Here is a 20,979-nt window from a genome sequence, read left to right as displayed (position 1 = left end):
TCCTCGATCCCTAGGCTGCATCACATGTGCCATGATAAATACTTACAGGCAGGTGAGGGAGACTTGTTTGGTGTCCTTGTGTTCACTCCCCCCGCCTCCCACCAGGAATTGAGTATTTAGTGCATTTATCAAACTTCTTAAGAATGTGCTCTTTTATGAAATTTTTCCTTTTTCCTGGTGCTTGAAATTGCAAAAGCAAAGAAATTCAAAGACTAGGGGCAAGAAAACAGAAACTAAATTATAACTATCCTTATTTAATCCACCTACCACAATTACATTAGTGAAGGTACGTGTGCACATATGTATAACTGTAGTTCTAAGGTAAATTAAAATAAATAAATAAAATGCGGTTGCAAAATAAGGCAAGTTACTGCAGTAAAAAAAAAATCATATATACACTCCTTATTGTGCCATCACCAGAATTATTTGTTCTCTATCTATAATACTTAAATTATTTTTACAGCTAGAAATGCTTTCATCATGTTTTGTAAATCATTTTTCACAGTCTGACTGATCATTTGCTAAGTCTATGAGCAACATAGTCGATTACAACATAAATTCAACTTAGACCAGAGCACAAAGATAACAGATCTAGCTCTTAATAAATTCTATAGACTTACAAATATTGTCTTGCTGCAGTTTAAGAGTGTTTTAGTATATGTGTTATTAATCAGCTATTCCTTTAAATTCAGAGAACTTACACAGGGGTACAAAATCAGTACCTTTCAGGGACAGTTAGGCTTTCAAAGGCAATATGGTTTACACTGATTTTTATTTTTAGTTAAAAAAAATACTTAAGATACTTAGCTTTCAAATATACAGAGCGGCTTGGAGAGATGGCAGAGAGACCACTGCTTTTTAACGGGATYGTTGTCCTTTAGGCTTGTTTTAACAAATGGAAAGGAATGCTGTGTATGCATCCTTTTCCTTTGTGCTGGAATAAAATACCAGGCTTTACAATAATGAGTTCAAGTCCACGGCTGATGCAAATGGAAGGAGACTCACGGAAGGAGACTGTACAGGCAACAGCAGTGCACTTACACTAACAGTTACATTAGGACAAAAGACAAGCAGGGAATGGAATACCTGACTTTTGTGAAATTCTCCTTTTGTGCTTGATATTTTTGTAGCAGTCAGTAYGTAATGGCTTCTCCATCTTCCTTCAAAGAAAGCTTCAATTTCAAAACCATATGTTGCCAAGTGGCTCTGTCCTGACTTGCACAGGCCTGAACTAGCCTGGGGACACTACCTTGTATATACACATACAAGTATGTATGAAGGAAAGAGTTGACGGTGCCCCGATTTGAACAATCCTCTGACAAAGAAACAGTTTACTTTTTGAATGGATTGCATTTTTCCGTGTGCAGAACATTGTATATCACCTTGCAGCAACACAGTTTGTAAACAAATTGCACTGTTCTACATCTGACATAGGTCTTCCACCCTTCCCTGTAAAAATCTGGAACCAATTTTTCAAATGAAAGACCATTTGCCGAACATTTGCTTTTACTGGAGAGCTGCTTTACCAATGTTTGATAAATAGGCTCTTTTCAGTCTTAGGTTATTTATTTGTATTTCTACTCACTTCAAAATGTTGATGGAAAGTGCTTATCTCTGGTAGGGGGGCACCACACACTGCTGAACTCCCCAATTCCTACTGCCGAAAAGCACCCGGTCAGCAAGTGCAGCGGTCTAGCAAGCACAAGGCCAGCTCAGYTGAGCTTCAGCATCTCAGCCAACTGGGAATTGCTGCCCCACTTCCAAAGGTCTCAGATGGGCTGAGCTGAAGTCTAATTGCAAGCTTAGACTTCTCCACATTTAGGATCGCCTGAAGTGAACAACATAGGACCACAGAGAGACAGAGGAGCTAGAACCAGCCATGCCAAGGTTGCTTCTCAGCTGAGAGGTATGCAAAAAGGGCAGAAAATGAATACAAGAGGAGCAAATGCAGGTCCACAAAGCAAATACCCTTCATAACTGCAGTAAATTACAAAAGCTGCTGCTTAGAATCACTAATACTGAATATCACACATTTTTTTCTTTGATTAACAAGAAAAAAATAGAACTAGATCCAGTTAAATTCTGCAATTTCCTTTTTTTTTTAAAAAAAATCTTTCCTGTTTCTTAGGAATTCTAATGCATTAAGTTCTAATTTTTCCAGGAATACTGGAACCATAATATTCTGTCAAAAAAAGWGATCAAAAAGTAGAAAATGTTAGGTTTGAATCTTTTAAAACCAAGCATCTCCAAGGCAAGTTAGAAAAAATAGTTTAGAGGAATATTTATTCAAAAARTACCGTTTTCAACTAGAGTACTTTCTGTTAAACTTTATGACCTTTAACACCATTCTGTATTAACTTCATCTGTACCTTCTCTAAAAATACTGTTTCCTATAGTTGGTCATCTGTGTTAACATTCTTCAAATATTTGAGCTCCTAAAAGCGTTTGTCCCAGGAGAAAAGCATTTCCATGCTCAAATCCATGGATCTTTGCAGGAAGATATTCTCCTCTCTTTCTCCTCTACTTTGCTTGGGCACTTCAGTCAGCACTGCTTGAATATCCTGTCTTTTTAAAAAAAGTCTGTTAARTCCCTTGTACCATATCTAAGCTAAGAAATGTTATTGCACAAACACACACACAAAATTCTCCAAAAATGGAAGTCTACACAGATCTCATTTCTGTCAATAATAGCAATACTGTAATGACAGGATGCAAAGAACAAAACTATGTTTTTATAACTATATCACACATGTCTACGGCTTTACAGTAGCTTGACAGTGTACAGTCTAGAAASAGCTTGCAAACTTCCCCATGCACAAGCTGTTACTATACAAGGAGATAAACGCTCTAATTTTATAATCCATTTGGCAACAATTCTCTGCTTTTAAATAGGCCATTTTGTAGAAGCACACCACCACTGTCCTGGCGACTCTTTYGATCATTTTTTAAACACCCAAGTGACGAGTGGCGTAGAAACTGACTGCATCTCCAACCCAAAAGCCGAGGCTTTCTCAGCACTCCCCCTCCACAACCAGGGGCCTTCTGACGCCTCTGAGTCCTCCTTATTTCTTCCTGCCCCGCTAGATACTCATCAGGAGTAACCAGCCTTGGGCTCTCCAGCCCGCCTTGCTGCCTGCATTTGGTCCCTCGCTGCATTCCCTGCAGCTGCACCGGCTGCCTTTACTCTGCTTTCCTGCAGGGCAGGCAGGGATTCCCCTCAGCATTTCACACCCTAGATTCCCATATCCTTGATGTGTTTGCTATTCAGGCTGCAATAATGTCACTAAAATGCAGTGAGTTTTGTTGCCAACAAGTCTCATGAGAGCACTGATACGTGGCCAGAACATAAACACTAAGCGCCTACAACAAGACTAAGGACACATCTAGATAGCCAGATTGCTGGGGTGGTTTCCAAGTGACCTCCTGGCTGCAACCTGTGGGAAGTGCAGGCAGCCCAACTGGAAAAGTCAGGCTGCTCATCTAACTGGAAAAACATCTAACAGCAAATTTAAGTCAATTCACAACAAAGCTGCAGGATGTACTTATGAAATCTGAATAGTGTACAAAGGTATTCAGCTTTATGTGTAAAACCAATTTGGGAGAGAATAGTATACCCCTGAGCAAAAAAAAACCTAACAAACCAACCTCAGGAAGTAACAAATAAATAAATAAAAGCACCGAAACCCCACCCCCTTCATTCTGACTAATGATTGAGTTCAAAATCTGAACCCTTTTTGAGGTATCACTTTTAGACAACTAAGTGGTAGCCAAGACTTTGAAAAGTCACCCCCCCACACACACACTTATGCATGCTACATATTTTGTAAATCTCTCCTAAGCTTCTCTGTTTGTTGCCTCATTTTTCCATTTCCTTTTCTCTACAGTCAGGTTTTCCATGTGCTGCACTGATCTCCTTGGAATAGTTCAACGTTTAGTCTTGAGGTCTCTCYGCATAACAAATTCGAGCTGAGGGTCATGAAGGTTTTCACTAATTTCAGTGAAAGAGAGAGAAATCCACACCTCCCAGCTCAGAGCCAGTGTGCCGGTCCAATAAGTTACTTAAACACCTGACTGACTACAGATTACATACATGCACTGAGACAAGCAAGACCAAAGGAAGCCCTACAGGGAATCACAGGCTTAACTTTCTTCACAGAAGGACGTTACCAGCTATTTTAGGTTATTTATGATACTGACAAAAATAATGAATTAATGATATAATACCTAAGAACAGGGAAGCTGCCATAGTGGATCTTGCCAAAGTGCCTGGGCAGTTTTCCACTGGTTGCAGAAGAGTATCTGTCAAACAAGCATCTGTGCCCCTTTCTCTCTGTTGTGAAAGCTGCCTATCTATTCCTGCTGCTTATTTTCCTGCCTTTGAACCAGTTATTAACCTGAAATGTATCATCCCCTRGATGACACATTAATCTCTCTATTTTAAGTTTTAAGAAGTTTTAAGAAAAATCATCTTGAGTTTTTTCACTTGAGCTGTTGCTCCACTTACCTGAGTATGTGGAGAGCAGTGGCAAGTAGTTTGCAAAAAATGCTGGCAAACTTTGTTTGATCTTGAGCTGTTGGTTGTCTTATAAGAAAGTGCTGTTTTGACACATTAGTGTTACCTCAATAAATAGGATTAAGGCTGAATATTAGAAGACTTTTGTGAGGGAGTCTGAGAAGGAAGAAGAAAACTCCAAGCCTAGCACATGTTATCAGGACAGCCGAATGTTTGAGGTTTTTTTTTGTTCTGGAAAATATTCAGGTGAAACATGCTGTGAAAATAAACTTGAGAAGAAGCAAATGTTCACAAAATGTCTTCTAGTAGCTACCATTTAAATCAATTTCCTGCCGATGGGGTCATTTAGGACAGGAGAGGATCAAAAGAAAGAACAGCGTGAAATTTTACTAACAAATGGTCAAAGTTTTCCCTACATCCACATTCCCTACATCTACATCCACACAGGGACTTCCAGCCACAGCGCACGATGAGGGCCACAGGCCAGCCCATCTGCTCACACTGCTCAAGCCGCCGCTGTCACAGCACTGCTGAACACGGCCCTTGCCAGCCCCTCTAGCCAGCATCTCACCCAGCCCTCCTGTCCTTTGCTTGAAAGGTAAAACTCATGCTTAAGTGGCTGCATCTTAGAAGTCCTGCTTAGTCCTGCTAGACAAATGAACAGGGAGGCCACGAATGCAGGCCTGAGTGCTGACCAGCAGCCAGAAAGAGCAGTGGAGGTCAAACTGGGAAAGAGGAAATCAATTCCAGAAACCCAGTGTTGGTCTCTGTTGCACAATCTGTTTTCACAGAATCAGCTAAATTTGAATTAAGGAATTCCACTTCAGCTTTTGCTCCTACCACTGCTATAGCCATGATATCTGGGAAATGACTTAGACACATCTCTGGAGAACAGCATGGGTCCAGTGCTTCCAAGAGGCCGGAGTCAGTACGTTCATGTGTCAGATGCATGTGCCAGTGCAGCCGCCCCAGCTGCGCAACACATGATGTGTCAACTGCTTTACATAGGGTGGGTCAGGAAGAGGCTCATTAAAGAGAAACGTTACAGCTCAGCTTGCAACATCTCTGCATCCTCCTCCAGTTTTATACTGCAGAAAATTACATTGTTTTAAGAAAAGGGTTATTCTGGATGAACAGTGAAGTCRGGACAAAAGGACCAGATGAGCTATACCTGGTTCAATAAATACAGATACGTTACAGATCATTCATATCATTAAATCGTTACTGAGGGATAACATAAATTATTCTGATTTAAGTTTTCATGTAATAATAACAAATTATCCCAATGACCCAGTTCTGATCACTTGACACAGGTGATGAAAGACAAGAGCAAGGGAGCCTCAGCCTGCTCATTTTCTTTTAGCTGAAATTCCCTCCTGCTTGGAAAAGGCAACGACCTCAGTCTACAAGGGCACGCAGAGCCTTGCATTCTCACCGAAACCACTCAGAGCAGGGATGAAATTTTCCAGAGTATTTAGGTCCTATCCATGCAAGCAACCTTTGAGATAGTTCTCCAGGCAGAAGTCCACTTCACCGCTTGGGTAAGACGAACAAATCCTTACCTTTTGCAGAGTAAGGAAGTCAAGTGCAGCGCCTCTAGGCTGGGAAAGCTTGTGTCTGTGGCTACATTTTTTTGGTGCATCTGCTGGGAAACAGTGCTGGAAGGAAGCAAGTTACATCACTTCAGTAGATGCTAAATTGTCACCCTTAAGGATATTCCCCTCAGTAGACCCAAAAGCTCTTCCTGACTAACTGAAAATACCATCACAGCCATTTCAGAACGCAGCCTCTTCTGCCATTTTCCCCAGCCTTGACCCATCAGACCTGACTCTTTCACCACAAGCCAGGCTACAGTGCACTACATACCTGTTTGCACCATGTACGTACTCACTTCTGCTCATCTAAAGCCTTTCTGTCAGTCAAGACAATGCTACCCTCCGCTTAGTCTGTTTGTTGCCACTGAAGGTGGATTTTGGGCTGTTGTCTTGGTGAGCTACCTCCAAAAGYGGATCCCCTGTGTCCAGGATGGTATCTTGGCTCATCTGGTCCACCTCTGGTASATGTCTGTTCAGAAGAATGAAGGATTTGCACAGAGCTAATCCCTATTAAACAGATGATCTGCAGCCCATTTGCTATTCCTTTTTGACTTTATTTTTAACAGGGCCTTAAAACATATTTTTCCTGAAAACGACAACATTCTTTTCTGCCCTCTTTGTTCGTGGGGCTTTGTGTGCTCATAAACAGTTCAGGAGTTCCCATCACACCTGCTGCGCACATGTGTGCCTGCCAGAGACTCTTATCTGTCGTTTGCTGGCAGCATATGGGGACAGTGTTTATGAACAGGCACCGTCCTTGTGGCTGGAATAAACCAAATAAAACCCACAGCCAAGGTCAAGAGGTGGGATGGAAAAGGCAGCATCTCTAGGGAAGGAAGTGGTGCCGCTAAACTCACTGGAAATCAACCTGCCTTGAGATTACGAGGTGACAATTTTACACTCTGATATTTAAACTCTGAAATCATGGAAATGCCCCAGTAACAAAAACCCCCTCTTGCATTTCAAGTGACCATCTGCTCATTGGGCACCTCTTCCCAGGAAGGCTCTTAAAGCATTCTGCAGACATTTATTGATAAAGCCATACAAAATCCTTGGCAAGCAGAGGGGCAAATAGATGCTTCCCAGGTTGGCAAGCAAGAAAAAAAGGCAGAGGAAGCTTTGATTTTCAGATTCATTCTTCTAACTGCCAGGAAACCATTCCCCCTTCACCTCTCCAGCCCAATGTTTCTGCTCTACCTTGAGTGAAACCTGAAGACAAAAGCATACTCTTGTGCTTTTTGCACCAGCAAAATGATACAAGTCTTTTCATTTACGGTTCACTCCTGTCTCTACTGCTTAAGTCTAGCAATATTTGACTAATATTTTCATGTATATATAGACAAGTAAACAGGCTGAGAAACACCAAGTTCCTATATCTGATATCCTTACAAAACTCTGCACTATCTAGCACATATTAAATCCATGCAGTACCAAAAATTAGAAGCTCTTATTCCCAATTTAGGAATTCTCATTCCTCATTCCTGCTTCCCATCTCCTCTACAAATATTGTCACTCCTGTAAAATAATGGTGGGACCATGCCTTCCTTATCTCTCATGCTGGCCCCAAAGTGCTACAATGCAAGGATTTACTTGGTTGTTTGTGCTCTAAGAATATAAAATAATTGAGACTGAAGTTCAGTTGTAATTTGTTTCAGGACCCCCTTGGAAAATAATTTCTGGAGGATTCTGGCTAAAATGTCTTTTCTGTGCCATGGGATGGAGTCTGGAAGATAGCAACAGGGCCCAAACCAAGCCCTGAGGTTTACAGGCACTTCCTGAAAAGTATGTTAAAAGCCCCGCATTTATTCGAGCACAAAACCATTTTATCAAGCTCAGCAGTTTAGCCCCTCAACCAAAGTTGAAGCCCAACTTTTACTAGACATTTCCCCTGAGCAAGCACATTGCCAACACACAAGGCAGCGTCAGCCCCGCTCCCCCACGGTGTACGTCTGGGGAAAGGCTGCCGACCTCGTGGCCTTCCTGGCCCCTTCCATRTGCTGTGGTGGCCGACACTCAACCTCTCCCCCACCACTGGGGTCGGCTGAACGGCTTTCTTAGAATCACTGCATGTTGAACTGGGCCTGGAGCTGTCAGTGCACAGGAACCAGGACCTACAGGAACAGTTCTCAATCTTGCGGATCACGTTACGTTCTTCTCACTCGTTAYGGCACGTGACTGGTTATGTAAGTTACATGGTATCTCTACTACTACCTGAGCAAATGATGAACAGGAATTTAAGAATGACAAGTCTGGTAAAACTCTCACACTGCTAAACACATGAAACATCTGGGTTCCAGAATGTCTTTGCATTTATTTTACGGCTTCCACCATCCCAGAGAGCTAATAAAATGATTGCCCCAAAGAGAAGAGTAACGATGCCAGGCTGCTTGCCTCCAAACATCTGTGAATTTAGTGCCAGCTAACACCCCAGTCGTGCCAGATGCTGCCCTTGCTCTCTGAGCCAAATGCAGGAGAAATGCCTGCTCCTCTCATTCCTTCCAGTCTTACCACCATCCATCCCCCCATATTATTCACCGTGGGCGCTCCGATTTCCTAGGGAAGGCAACAGGTAGCTATCAAATCACAATATGCAACACTTTCTTTCTCCATTAGGGAAAACTCGTGTCCTCCCTACCTCTGAAAAGGGAAATAGCAACGTGTGGTGATTCTCTCCAAATCATGATTTGCATGCTTGTTTGCTCATATGGCTTCCCATTAGACAGGGATGGGAACTCTCTCTGTCTCTCACTTCACTTGTGCCACTGGTAATCTTCAAAACCAAGCTCTCATGTAAAGGCCTGCAAAAAGAATAAGTTCTTACACTTCTGTGCCACCTTTCCCAGCCCCTGGAAAACACTGTGAAAACTTTTTTTTTTTTTTTTTTTGGCACAGTCTAATTTGTTCTGCTAGTTTTTGAAAACATACTGATATAAGATAAGTATAGCTGGGTTAGGTTTAGCATGTTGCATTTCTGTCAGTGATACATACACAGGATTCCCCCCAGCCCAAGACTTTGCTGCTTTGCAGCAGATGATCAAGCTGTAGAATTTCTGCAGGCTGTCCTGAACAGCTACACTGTTTTGCCTGGGAGTACACGCTCCTACTCCATATTTACACCCGTTCATTTCTGTATTAATGCTTCTGTTCCTGTGTAGACACAAGTTTCTTGTGAAATAAAAGTCAGTCCCAAGAAAACTGCAATCAAGATGAGCAAGCCAATTCTTTTACCTGAAAACTGCTGTTTTTTGGTCATTTAGTATCTCTGCAGGCATCCATTCAGGCTACTTCTCCAAGCTGTAACACACAGACAACTCCAGTCCATCTACACATCACATACATCTATACATGTATCATGTAATGTACAACATTACATAGCTCAGTCTGGAGCAGAGATTTTTGCAATAAACTTGAAATTTTCCCAAACTCATTTTCACAATACATTGCAATTTGAAAATTGCTTTGTTTCCATGGAATTTTACATGGAAATAGACAAAAGTAGGAAAAATGGCAGTGAGGGAAAGTGGCAGTCAAGGGACACTTTTTTTTTTTTTTTTTTTTTTTTTAAATAGAGGATAGAATGTGCAAGGAAGAGATGAATATTTATGTTGTCCAATAAAAATAAAGACTCTTGCAATCAGAATTCAGCTGAAAGCAAAAAGCACACAATACCTTTTGAGCTTCTTGGCTTTTATAGGGTTTTTCACATGCATGGATGTGAAGCTCTTGGAATCTGGTTTCAACTTAGAGGTACTAGAACACAGCACTGAAAAATTAGGATTTTTAACAAAGAATTATCCGCAAAACCCAAAGAGCAAAGGAACTTGTGAAAGATGGAGTTGGGAGAGGAAAAATAGGAAAAGAAAAAAATCCTCCTGAGCTACATGCCTAGGGTAAAGCATTTTTAAGTACAACCCTGAAAGGAGTGAGGCTTAACTGCCACACTGTGAGATATGWAGTGCTTACAAGATATATCTGGAGCCAAGATAATTAAAATCAAAATTAAACCTGTGCTATACTGTGCATCTGCAAAGCATCAGCTACTCACACATAATGAGTTAATCAGAGCCCTTTTCTGAGGGCAAGACAGGAACATGCTTCACCATCCTTTGTGTTCGCTTTTGACGCCGCTGTCAGACTTCCCAGGCAGAAACTAGCTCTCCCCGAGCAGCACATCAGAGCCTGCAAGTTTTCTAGGCATTCTTGCAACAACATTAATAGGAAATAATCTTGGTAATTTCATGGGAGCTCTTGCTCTGCATTAAGGAGTCAAACAATAGCTGCAATTAGAGGGCACCCCAAGCAAGACGATGATACTCAGCATCYCATTTTTGCAACCATGAGAGAGGCCACTCAGCTATTTAGCAAGACTGCTGCCAGTAAACCAGCGTGTCTCCCACATTCCTCATAGCAAACAACAAGAGCAAGGAACACATTTCTCCAGTGACCTCTGCCAGTTCGGCAGTTCTGCTTCATCCTTTATTTACTTAAATGCTGGTGCTAGATATATTTTTGAGGTATTTTAATTAAATTACTTTTAATCCCATAGAGAAATAATTTATACTGTCTTGGTTGCTAGCTATTGGAGATACTGTGGTTACATTTTTGGGGTCTTTGGTGCATATTATTGTACCCTTGTCAGGGCACTGCAGTCAATTACTCCACACCATGCTGTTTTACTTGCTACGGAACATCGCCCAAGCACATTTTCCCCAAGTCCTTGCGGAGAGCTACATCCTGCCTAAGGAACGTGTGCMCAGTGGCGCTGCCCGGCTGACCCGCACCAGCCCAGCCCTTCGGATTAATGCTTTTTCAGTTTGGTTTCTATGGGCTTCAGCCTTCTAGCTGAAGAAGGAACAGAATTTTAAAAGGCTCCTTTAAAAAATAAAACAAATACATTTGAAACACCAAAGCTTAGCTGATACCTGCCTGCCGTGACTTTACAGTGTTGTAATTTCTCCCAGATTCTCTCCCCSATCCAGGCACTGTCATGCCAATTCCCTCTCTTCTGGTCATCCCACTTTTTTTCTTCCTCCCTGCTACCTCCCCATGGTGCCTGGGGGGAAGTGGAAGGGATGGTCCCAGTGGAAAGCACAGATTAACCAGCTACTCAGTAGCAAAAAGAAAGAGGAACAGGACTCAAAGGGAAAAGAGCCAGGAGAAAGATGTCTAGCCAGGACTAGGGAAAGGATATATATTTTGACATGTCTCAACCCACCAGATCATTAAAGGCAATTAAGAGAGAGCTGACCCTGGCACTGAGGAAGGGGAGAGGGGATGAAAATTCAGAGGCAAGAAAATGAGAAAGGTGGTGAAGTGGTCAGAAGTGCTGCAAGCCAACAGGAATCAGTGGAAGGGCTAAGATTTCTGATCACAGCTACAATATGAGGGATTTCCCCTTCCCCATTGAGTCTCCAAGCAGAGCTTGTCCCCACATGGTGCTAGCAGTAGCTGACACAGAAAATTCACCATCGCTGCTTATCTGGCTTTTTTTTTTTTTTTTTTTTTTTTTTTTAAATGACTCTATTCATGCTGTTTATCTGGAGAGCTAATAAACCCGTAGCAAGATCCTCAAGAAGCTGAGGTATTAGCTGCTGCTTGAAGGCCCTTCCTCCAAAGCAAGACTTTACGGGAAAGTGGTGGCAGCAGGCCTATAGAACTAACCAATGGTCGAGCATGTACCATATAGTCTTATTTTTGAGCAGTTTTCACCTCAAAGGATGTACGACTTCACCGAGAGCATTGGGCTACAAATGTTAGCTAAGCCTGATCCTCCTGTTTTCTTTTGGTTGCCGATGTAAGAAGAATCAGCCCCTTAAAGATGAAGGGGGAACTCATCTCTCCATTCATCTACACTTTTCTCCCCGCTGTGAAACACTGTAGGAACTTTGGGATGCAGAGCAAGATATTAACAGTTCACAAAGGGTGGAAAATGGGAGTGACGGCGAAAGCACAGCTACAATCTCCCCGATTTAGCACATCAGGACTGCTCATTCTCTGCTGATCCAAGGCAATAAAGGGAATAAGAACAGAAATAAATAATATTCCTCAGAAAGACATAAAAATGTAAGTCTTACTCAAATTCACATTTATCCTGGCTGTCTGGCTGTCCCTCCAGCAAGCCAGATCAGCTCGCTTTGTTTTTTTTTTTTTTTTTTTTTTTTTTTTTTTTTAAATTTGTTTGTTTTTATTTTGAGCTGAAAAGCTGCCTGAGAAGGGAGCGCTGGATCTTCTGTTTCTGTGCAGAAGAGCCGTAACTACCAGCTGAAATGTATCAACACACCAGATAAGCCACCAACCGCTGTTTCTAGTGATTTACTGCTGATTAAAGGTTTCCAGGCTGCTCCCAGTCTTAGAAATTGAAAATACTAAATTTATGTATTTAGGAACCATTCTGAAAGCGTGTTAGTCTACCAGTCACAGTAAGCAAGCAAGCTGTCAGGTCATGGCCCTTTCTATACTTTTGGGGAAATTCCTCTAATTTCCACTTATCTTTCTATACCTTAGACCTTAATGAAAATATTTCCTATCTGTAAATAGGACACTGAGCTTAGTATTTAATATTATGAAATAAATAAATAAAAGGTATTCCCATTTTTCAGATYGCACTAAGGCAGAAGGTTGTTTTGGTAAAAGCACTGCAGGTAGCTCTGTTCTTAGCACAAATAACATGCAAGACTTCAGCACAGTGTCCTATTGCCTAAACAAGCAAGTACTAATCTAATAAGAGTACAGTCATAAAAAAAATGTTAAAATGTCAGTCTTGGCTATTTGAGGTGTGACCCCCACTGTTRAGAAATGGAGCGGCTTACCAATCCTTCAGCTAGAGCTGCACCAGCGATACAGCAGCATCCAAGAAGTAATTTTGAGTGCAGAACTGTAGTAAAAGGGAAAAAAAACTAACAGCCTTGCCTCAAATGGACGCCCCAAGCTGCACCCAGGATACATCCTCACAGGCTGTATCTGCACAAGGCTGAGCGACAAGGAGGATGGAGTCACAGCCATAGCAGGAGGTGAGGACCACTCCACGGTGCCCTGGTTCTCCCATGGGAGTGGGGAGGTTTGCATGAGGAAGGAGAGCAAAAAGAACCTGTGGGAAGAAACTGTGCACAAGCTTGTGCTACAAGCCGCACTACAAGTGGGGTGCTGCAAAGCCTGTGACAGYCCTGCCACCATGCACGCGCCTGCGCTTGCAGAGCACCTCTGCAGGCGCTGCACACAGCCCGGGCTGAGAGGAAAGTGGCAAATCCCACAGGCACTGCAAGGGCCAAGAAATCAGGCGCATCGCGACAGAACGATCTCAGCATGGTCTGCACCCACGCAATATACATAGGGTGCGGGAACAGCTCACACAGGACAAATACTGAGCAGCAGGCCTGGGGCTGGGCAGCGCCTGAACCCACACGCACCTGCACGAGTCAGGAGACTGAGATAACACACAGGAAAAGACAGTGCCGCGCTCCGCTCTTTGCAAGTTTACAGAAAGCAGAAGACAAGCTAAGGAGAATACACGCAAACATGTTCTATGCCCCTGTATTTCCTCAAGGTGTAGTAATTACTACAACACGCACTAGGAAGGAGCACAGTACTTTAGAAGCATGAAACTTTGCGACAGCATCTGTTACTAAACTTCGCTCAGAGGTAAGGAGAGGTGACCAAATTTTGGATGAATTATARAAGAACTGAGTGGCTAGGGAAAGAAAGCTTGGAGTTTAAAACCAAATTTCTCACGTGCAAAATCCCAAAGTAGCACCATGGTTATTATGCCTGCACACAACCCCAGATGATAATATCCAGTTACCATAAAGCTAATGTGAAACACTTAAGTGAGTTCAGCGCATTGCTTGAATTTGCAGCTTCTTTGCTGCTTTAAGGAAAGTCTAGGCGATGCCTTCGGGCAGGCAGTTTTTGGGGTTTTGTTTGTTTTGGATTTTTTTTTGAGGGGGACAGTTTAGTGCTGAATGTTGGCAGTTCCCTTGCTGCTACAGTGTCTGTTGTTTACGAAAAGCAGCTGTATTTGGAAGTACTAATAATGCTCCGTAGTATAGAATCTATATTATCTGAAGAAGTCAGAATATAGCTCTTTCAGCACCAAAGCACATAGCATTCACACCATCCAAGCTGAGATTTGAGAGGGAAGTAAAAGACTGATGCCTTAAAATACTGGTTTATAGTTTTTTACAAAGGCATTTAAAGGAGCTCATTTTCTGCAGACCCCCAAGAATCCAGGCAGAGTATAAGGGAAAGAAAGCRACATAATTCACAAGTAAGTTAGGGKCCTTTTTCCATACAATTTCTATAACCTTATCTTTTTTACTTCCACTTCAACTTTCTTCCCACATATTGAAGACTGCTTCTCTGCTTATCGCAAGTGGACATGACCAAGCAAAACTTCCACAACTGCAAGTGCATAYACCAGGTAAGAAACCTGGAATTTATTTTCTGTCATATTTAGCAGATAAAAATGCCCYGAACTATACTACCAGGACAGCATGCCTTTTCACTCTCCCCATTACCCTTTCAGAGAGGAAGATAGCATAGATCAGCTTTCTAAGTATGATTTCTAAAAGCAAACTCATTTCACCACTGGAAACACAGTTTCCATTCTAGACTCAAATTTCCTTTGCCTATTCAAATTCAACTTACTATCTGAAGAGTTAACATGCAATTTATTACCAGTAATCTTTTGAAGGATTCCAAGGAGAGCTGCAAAAGCTCTCTAATTCCTATTTCTTTTACCAATTATCAATTCTAAAGGGAAAAACACAAGGTTTAAAACCTTCTTTCTTCCACACACCCACCTCAATTTCTATTTTAACATGATACTGTTCCAGACAACCCTAATGAAGTCAATTCATTTAATACGGAAATCTTTGAAAGAGAACAGAACAGAAGGGGACCAACAATCAACGCTCATACCGAGAGAGGGACAGACACTCATGCAGTTTGGCGATGTCCTACCTCTCCTTGCCGGTGATAGTGCTTTGGAGGCTTTCCCATCTGCTCTAGCATTTTGCCCTTCTTACTGCTAGCAAGCGTTAGTCCCTGGTGGATGCCTGCAGATCTGTTGGTTGCCTGAGTTGGAGCCTCCCCCATCAGGGTGGACTTGATGGAGTTCACCTTGGAGCTGGAGCTGTCTAGCTGGGAGCTCTCCACGATCAGGACCGCGGCTAGTAAGAGGAGACAGCAGGAGCACTTATTCCACATCAGCAGGATCATCTCCCCTCCCCCCAAAAGGATTATAGTTTTTTCTTTTTTAAGGCAAAGAAAACAAAAGAGTACAAAAAAATTAAAAAAAAAAAAAGTATCTCCCAGAGCTGTTAATAAAGCAATGGTTTTCAATGCCGCACACTCAGGGAACTGCTGCTCAGAGAGACTGAAGGAAAAAAAATGCCCCAGGAAAAAAAAAGATGTCAAGCCTGCACTGAGCAACTATCGGGTCTGTGCAGTGATGGCTTTTTCCTCTGGGTTCTTGAGAAGTCCAGGAAATGCTTTAGTGAGAGCAACAAGCTAGGAGGCAACTGCTCCCGGGGCAGCTCCCCACCAGCTCCGTCACCCAGCACGCTCGCTTAAGCTTCAGATGAAGAACGAGCTCGTTACTTCCCCCTACTCCTCAAACACTGCRCAAGCCAGCAGAGAGGAAACTCAAACCAGATCCAATCCAAGGAGCACCGGCAAAAGCTGGGCTTAGTTTTCTTTCGCTCCCTCTCTCTCTCTCTCCCCCCACCCTTTACTTTTTATTCCCCTCCTCCTTTTTCTCTCTTTTGCCTCAGCCTCTGCAGCCAGTGAGAGCGCCCCGTCCCCTCCTCCTCCGGGCTGGCTGGCGCTGGGCGAGGGGCATCCGGCAGCAGCGGCGAGGCAGCGCAAGCCCCGAGGCTGGGCACGCGCTCCGGCTCATCAGGCAGTGGACAGACCCCAACTGGCTTCCTGCTCGCGTGCCCTCCACGCGACAGACAGGCACACGTCAGGTTCTGGCTGCTCCAGGTTCCACTGCCCCTGGTGCTTTATAGCCTCCCACATGGACCCACTGCAAACRGTGCTCACCTTCTCCATCCCTCTGTGGTGCGCCCACCATGCCAGGGTCCCTCTCGCTTGCTGCGCAGAGGGTGGTGCTGCTGGGCGCATGTGGAGCTCGCTGGGCTGTCCTGTCTGGAGGCGGTCACAGCTTGCCCAAGGGGCTCGTGTCCCATTGCTGCACAGGCTCCCCTGGCCCAGTAAAGCTCCCAGCAAATCATAACAGCTTCCATAAGCACTGGGAGATTCAGAATATGCCAGGCCTGTAACACRGCAAAGTGCGAGGATGGTGCACAACTCCCACAACATCTTATACCTGAACCCATAAACTCCAATGCTTAAATAYGTCCAGCCTCTAAAGGTGCTGCTCAGTAACCCTAAATACAGGACATCTCAAAGCTGCTATGGGGTGCAGAACTCATGGGGTTGAGTACAGCCCTCTCTTGGCTTTCTCCTGATACCTGTGCAAGTGCCTACTGGTGCAGGGAAGGAGTGACAGCCTTTCGCTTTCCCCAGGGAAATGACAGAGAAGTGGGGACAAAAACGAGGGAGGGGGCAGCTGTGTTGCTAACACATACATTTATATGCATGAGCAAGCACATACCTGGGAACAGCAATGGGAATTCCCTGGTTTTCACACTCTTCTGATGCACTGCTCCTCCTGCAGCTTTAGTTCATATCTCTGCAAATGGCAGAAGTTAAAAAAAAAAAAGCCTAATTAAAAAAATCATTTCTTCTCTTATTTTTCAATTAGCAGAGAGAGGAGGCTGCTAAGGCAGGGTAGGTGAAGAGCCCACTTTTGGGGTGYGGGTGGCCACCGGTGCTCCCAGCACTGCTGCGAAGGACAGGAGCTCTGTGCAGGGATACGCCGGGGGCCACGCTGCTTTGGGGAGATTTTTTTTAAAATCTTGTCTCTCGCAACACTTGCTAACAGCAAGCCCTGTTTCAGTGTTCAGAAGAAGCAAACAAGARGATTTTATGAAGAGTAGATTAACTTAATCTTTGTGTACAGCTTGAGGTTTCTTTGTAGAGACTTAACCCCATTTCACAAGGGAGAATTTCTTTTAGCATCTTTCTTTTCTAATAAATTATTTTCTTAGAAGGCTGTTTATTTATTCAGTAGCAGAATAAAAAGACAACTCATACTTCAAGATTCTGAACTGTWCTAGCATGACATTTACTCTCACTCCAGCTTGAGAGCAGCTCACGTATGGTTTTAAAGATGCAAACAATTTTATTTGTACTTGAATTCAGAAAATTAGGTGCAGAATTAAAATTTCTTAATTAAAATTCAAAAAATTCTGAATTAAAATTTTTTACTCAGYTTTGCAGAAAGCAAGAAAAGATAAACTTAATTAAAATACTACCATGTGCTTTCTTCACAGCATTTGCTTTCTCCATCTTTATGTTGCCTTGAGTAAATTAGAATTACTGTTCTGTCTTTGATTCTGATAATTTCTGAAGACTCCTGCAAGRGATCAGAAAGTGGTTTGTAATTTCACAAGAAAGTGATAGAAACCAGGTCTCTTCCTTGCTTGTTATGGATTCACTCACACACCTAATCCCACCTAGTATTTCACTCTTACCAACCCCCAAAAGGTAATGCAAATGCTCCTGTCAGTTAATGGGGGGGTGGGGGGGGAGGAAGAGCTAATGCTCCTGTAAGGACCACAGGAGAAAGCTCATTGCTTGGAAAGCTATTTACTGACTTGTTTCATTAACTTTGGTGGCAGTAGTACCAAACCTCCCAAATTACRACTTTCTTGCATGCCATCCTCTCGTGTGCACTCAACAAATGCTTCCACTCATCTTCTGCTTGCTTCACTGAGGAATCTAAGACCATATATTGTGTTAGTATTCCTTTGCCTAAGACAATCTCAAAAAAGCAAACAACTAAAATTTATAGAACTGCACTTAAGAAAAAGGAGAGAAAAAAAAAAGAGAAAGCAACAGAAATAGATCATGTAGTGATGCCTCCACTGGACTCCATCTGAATAAGGGAGGATCATAAAGAGGACAGAATAAGCAGATGAGACACACAGGGAGAATCCATGACAATAAAAAGCATACAACATGATGATCTCATGCAAGTATCATGCAGGCTCTACTTGAAATAAATGGATATGTGGTGTTAAAGAAAAGGCACATACTACTTCTAAAAGGATTGGGCTGTAAGTCAACTATGTTTAAAATAWTTTTAAAAAATCCTAATTCCTTCATGTAAACAACATGGTCCCTGTAAATACATCTTCTCTATAAATCTGAAAAAAAAAAAAGAAATTAGTACTAATAAATTTTCAGACATTTAAGGACAGATGTCCAAACTCATTCTTATAATCTGCCTGCATTAAGCTAAGTACAAAATTGATGGGGCAGCTAGTTTCAACTGAATTTCGAGATATTAATCTCAAATTTGCTGAGGATGAGGCTGAGTTTCCACACCAAAGGCCAGACCTTTTAGACAAYAAGCTTGCATAGACCACAGGTAGTTTGCAGTATTTCTGAGGAAACAAAGGCAGGTTTGGCTTGGCCATCCCTGATGGATACGGTTTCACTGGACATTGAAATCCTGCTCTGGTGGTGGGGTGACCAAGGGGGAAGATCTTTTATTTTCCAACCACAGTGTGAAGGTAACTGCAATATCTTGTGCTGCTACAAAAACTCTTGCGTACAAAAATTTGTCTGCAGACCACAGATAAGGTCTACTCAGTATTTCACTTAGAGGCTGATATACTACTGAGGATCAAGCAGAGAGAAGTTAAAAAGTAACCACTGAGTCCGTGCCCCCAGTTCGGAACGACTGAGGCTCACGTACTTTGTCTGTGGTCAGACAAACAACTTCGAGCAATGAAATCTTTTGCCCAAAACCACGTTTTGCAACCAACTGTGCAGAATAGCAGAAGAAGTATTTCCCTGAAAACCACAGTCAGTGGCAAATGCCGTGAAACACAGAGGAGGATCACTGCAAATCTGTTGTAAAGTAGTGTATTAATGAGATCAAACCTGCCGGTGACCGTGGTGTACGTGACCACAAACCTTTCTGTGATCAGCAGCCAGAGCAGCTGTCATTTCCAGGCCTTCCTGAGGAGCCTGCGGGTGCCAGGAGATGACGAGGGAGCACTTGATGGGAAGTGCACTCGCCCTGGCCCTGCAGGTAGGTCATCTGGATGTTCCCAACACTCACTCCTCTGGCAGGCTTCAAAAACCCCAAACGARCCTCAAAACTAGATTTTCCTGCTCACTTTATGACCAACCACCCGATACAGGAACACAGACTGAATCCCATGCCAGATGAGGTACTAGATCCTCATTTGAGAATTAAAATGCATTTCAGTACAGACATATGCGCTACTATCTCTTTGGGGCTAAATCAGCTTGCTTGGTACAGGGGAAAGTGGTCATCCTTTTGTCTCACTTGCACCAGGAAAGAGGAGAAAAGCAAGAGAGTAAAGCTCACACTTACTTCTAACTCAGGTATTCATATCTGTTTCATGTTGAAGGCTTAAGTGTTTCACAAATATATTTCTTCTTTAGAAAGGTCTTTCTAAAAGGGTTTCTTTTAATTACACTTGATTATCAATTTTGCAGCCTTAAACTTTTTCAAGGAATTTTTCCAAATAACTGCTTATTTTCTCAAAACCAATAAGTAAAATGCATAAAAAGTGTTGAAATCTTTCATTAAGTATTAATATTTTAAYTGWTTTTCTATTTTTTTTCAAATAGATTCATTATAGCCATTCTTAACATTTTTTTCTTAGGGAGAAGGAAGGCATGGAAAGGAAAGTCACTTCCCTTCTACCCCTTCTTTTTCTCCCCTTTCATTTGCTTTTGAGCCAGAAACTTTTAAGAATACAAAATATTTAAGAAAACTACAAGATGAAAGAAAYCAAAATTTAAAATGTATATATATATTTGTATATATATATATAAGTTCTACATTCTAATAAAGGGAAGAAAATATTATAGTCCATTTAAGGACAAAAAGGAAATACAATAAAAATGGAGTGATCCTTTTCCTGACCTCCTCCAAAGGGCCAAAGTGCTAAACTATCAATGAAAAATATTATGGGCCAGATTATAATACTATGTATTTTACAGCATTTGTATTGTAAGCCACTTGACTTCTATTGAACTGTCCTTGATTTATACCAGCTTTAGATCAGTCCTATGTTTTGTTTCCCTTATATAAACAAAATTACCTGTTCTTTAAATTAAATCTGTTTTTAATACTATATAAAGCATTTTGGTGATTTTGGTGTACTTGTTGTATGAAAGATATTGTCTAACATAGAGGTGTATTGGTTTTCGTTATGGTGGTTTTTTTTTTTTTTTTTTTTTTTGGTTCACCAGCTGCATTGAATTTCCATCACCCCTTAGAGCAACTCTCACAACTTGGATATGACCAGATCTCCCTTAGCACTGGCCCAGGGCCTACTCTGTGCTTTATTTAATTATTTTATTATTTAAMAAAAAAATATATATACATATATGTGCAGTCAGGATGRTCAAGCAACGTCCAGTTTTTCTAGGTCAGCAGCTCAGAAAGGTAACATTTTCTTAAAAAAGCAACATTTTTTTTTTATTCCTCCCTCCTTCAATTCACAACGAGGGATTCCAGGCACAGGATCCCATCCTTGCCTTTCTGTGTTGCCGGTCCAGTTCCCGACAACACACAGGTCATGAACAGGGAGGCAAGTGATGCAATGCAATGGCTTTGAAGTCCACGTTTATGATTTTTCTCCTGGTGATTTTTTTTGTTTTTGTAAAAAGATAGTGCCATTATAAATAACTCCTTTTCTTGATTAAGATAGTTCAGATTGGTGTCACAGCTAATTAACAGCACAAACAGCTGCATGATTG

At 42.2% G+C, this 20,979-nt stretch overlaps 1 protein-coding gene across 1 annotated transcript in view; it reads right to left on the bottom strand.

The window, feature by feature from the left end:
* The window catches only part of DKK2 (dickkopf WNT signaling pathway inhibitor 2), a 32,059-nt gene extending 16,735 nt beyond the window's left edge, over positions 1 to 15,324 (bottom strand). The window contains exon 1 of the mRNA XM_026050875.1: positions 15,067 to 15,324. Within this exon, the coding sequence (XP_025906660.1) occupies positions 15,067 to 15,324 (258 nt within the window). The remainder of the gene's footprint in view (positions 1 to 15,066) is intronic.
* Positions 15,325 to 20,979: the final 5,655 nt, after the last annotated feature.

This window comes from Nothoprocta perdicaria, unplaced genomic scaffold (assembly GCF_003342845.1).
Source record: "Nothoprocta perdicaria isolate Ctin4 unplaced genomic scaffold, notPer1 scaffold_71, whole genome shotgun sequence".
Classification (NCBI taxonomy): Eukaryota; Metazoa; Chordata; class Aves; order Tinamiformes; family Tinamidae; genus Nothoprocta; species Nothoprocta perdicaria.
The sequence above is the reverse complement of the archived record's forward strand: the minus strand, read 5'-3'. Positions and strand labels throughout refer to the sequence as shown.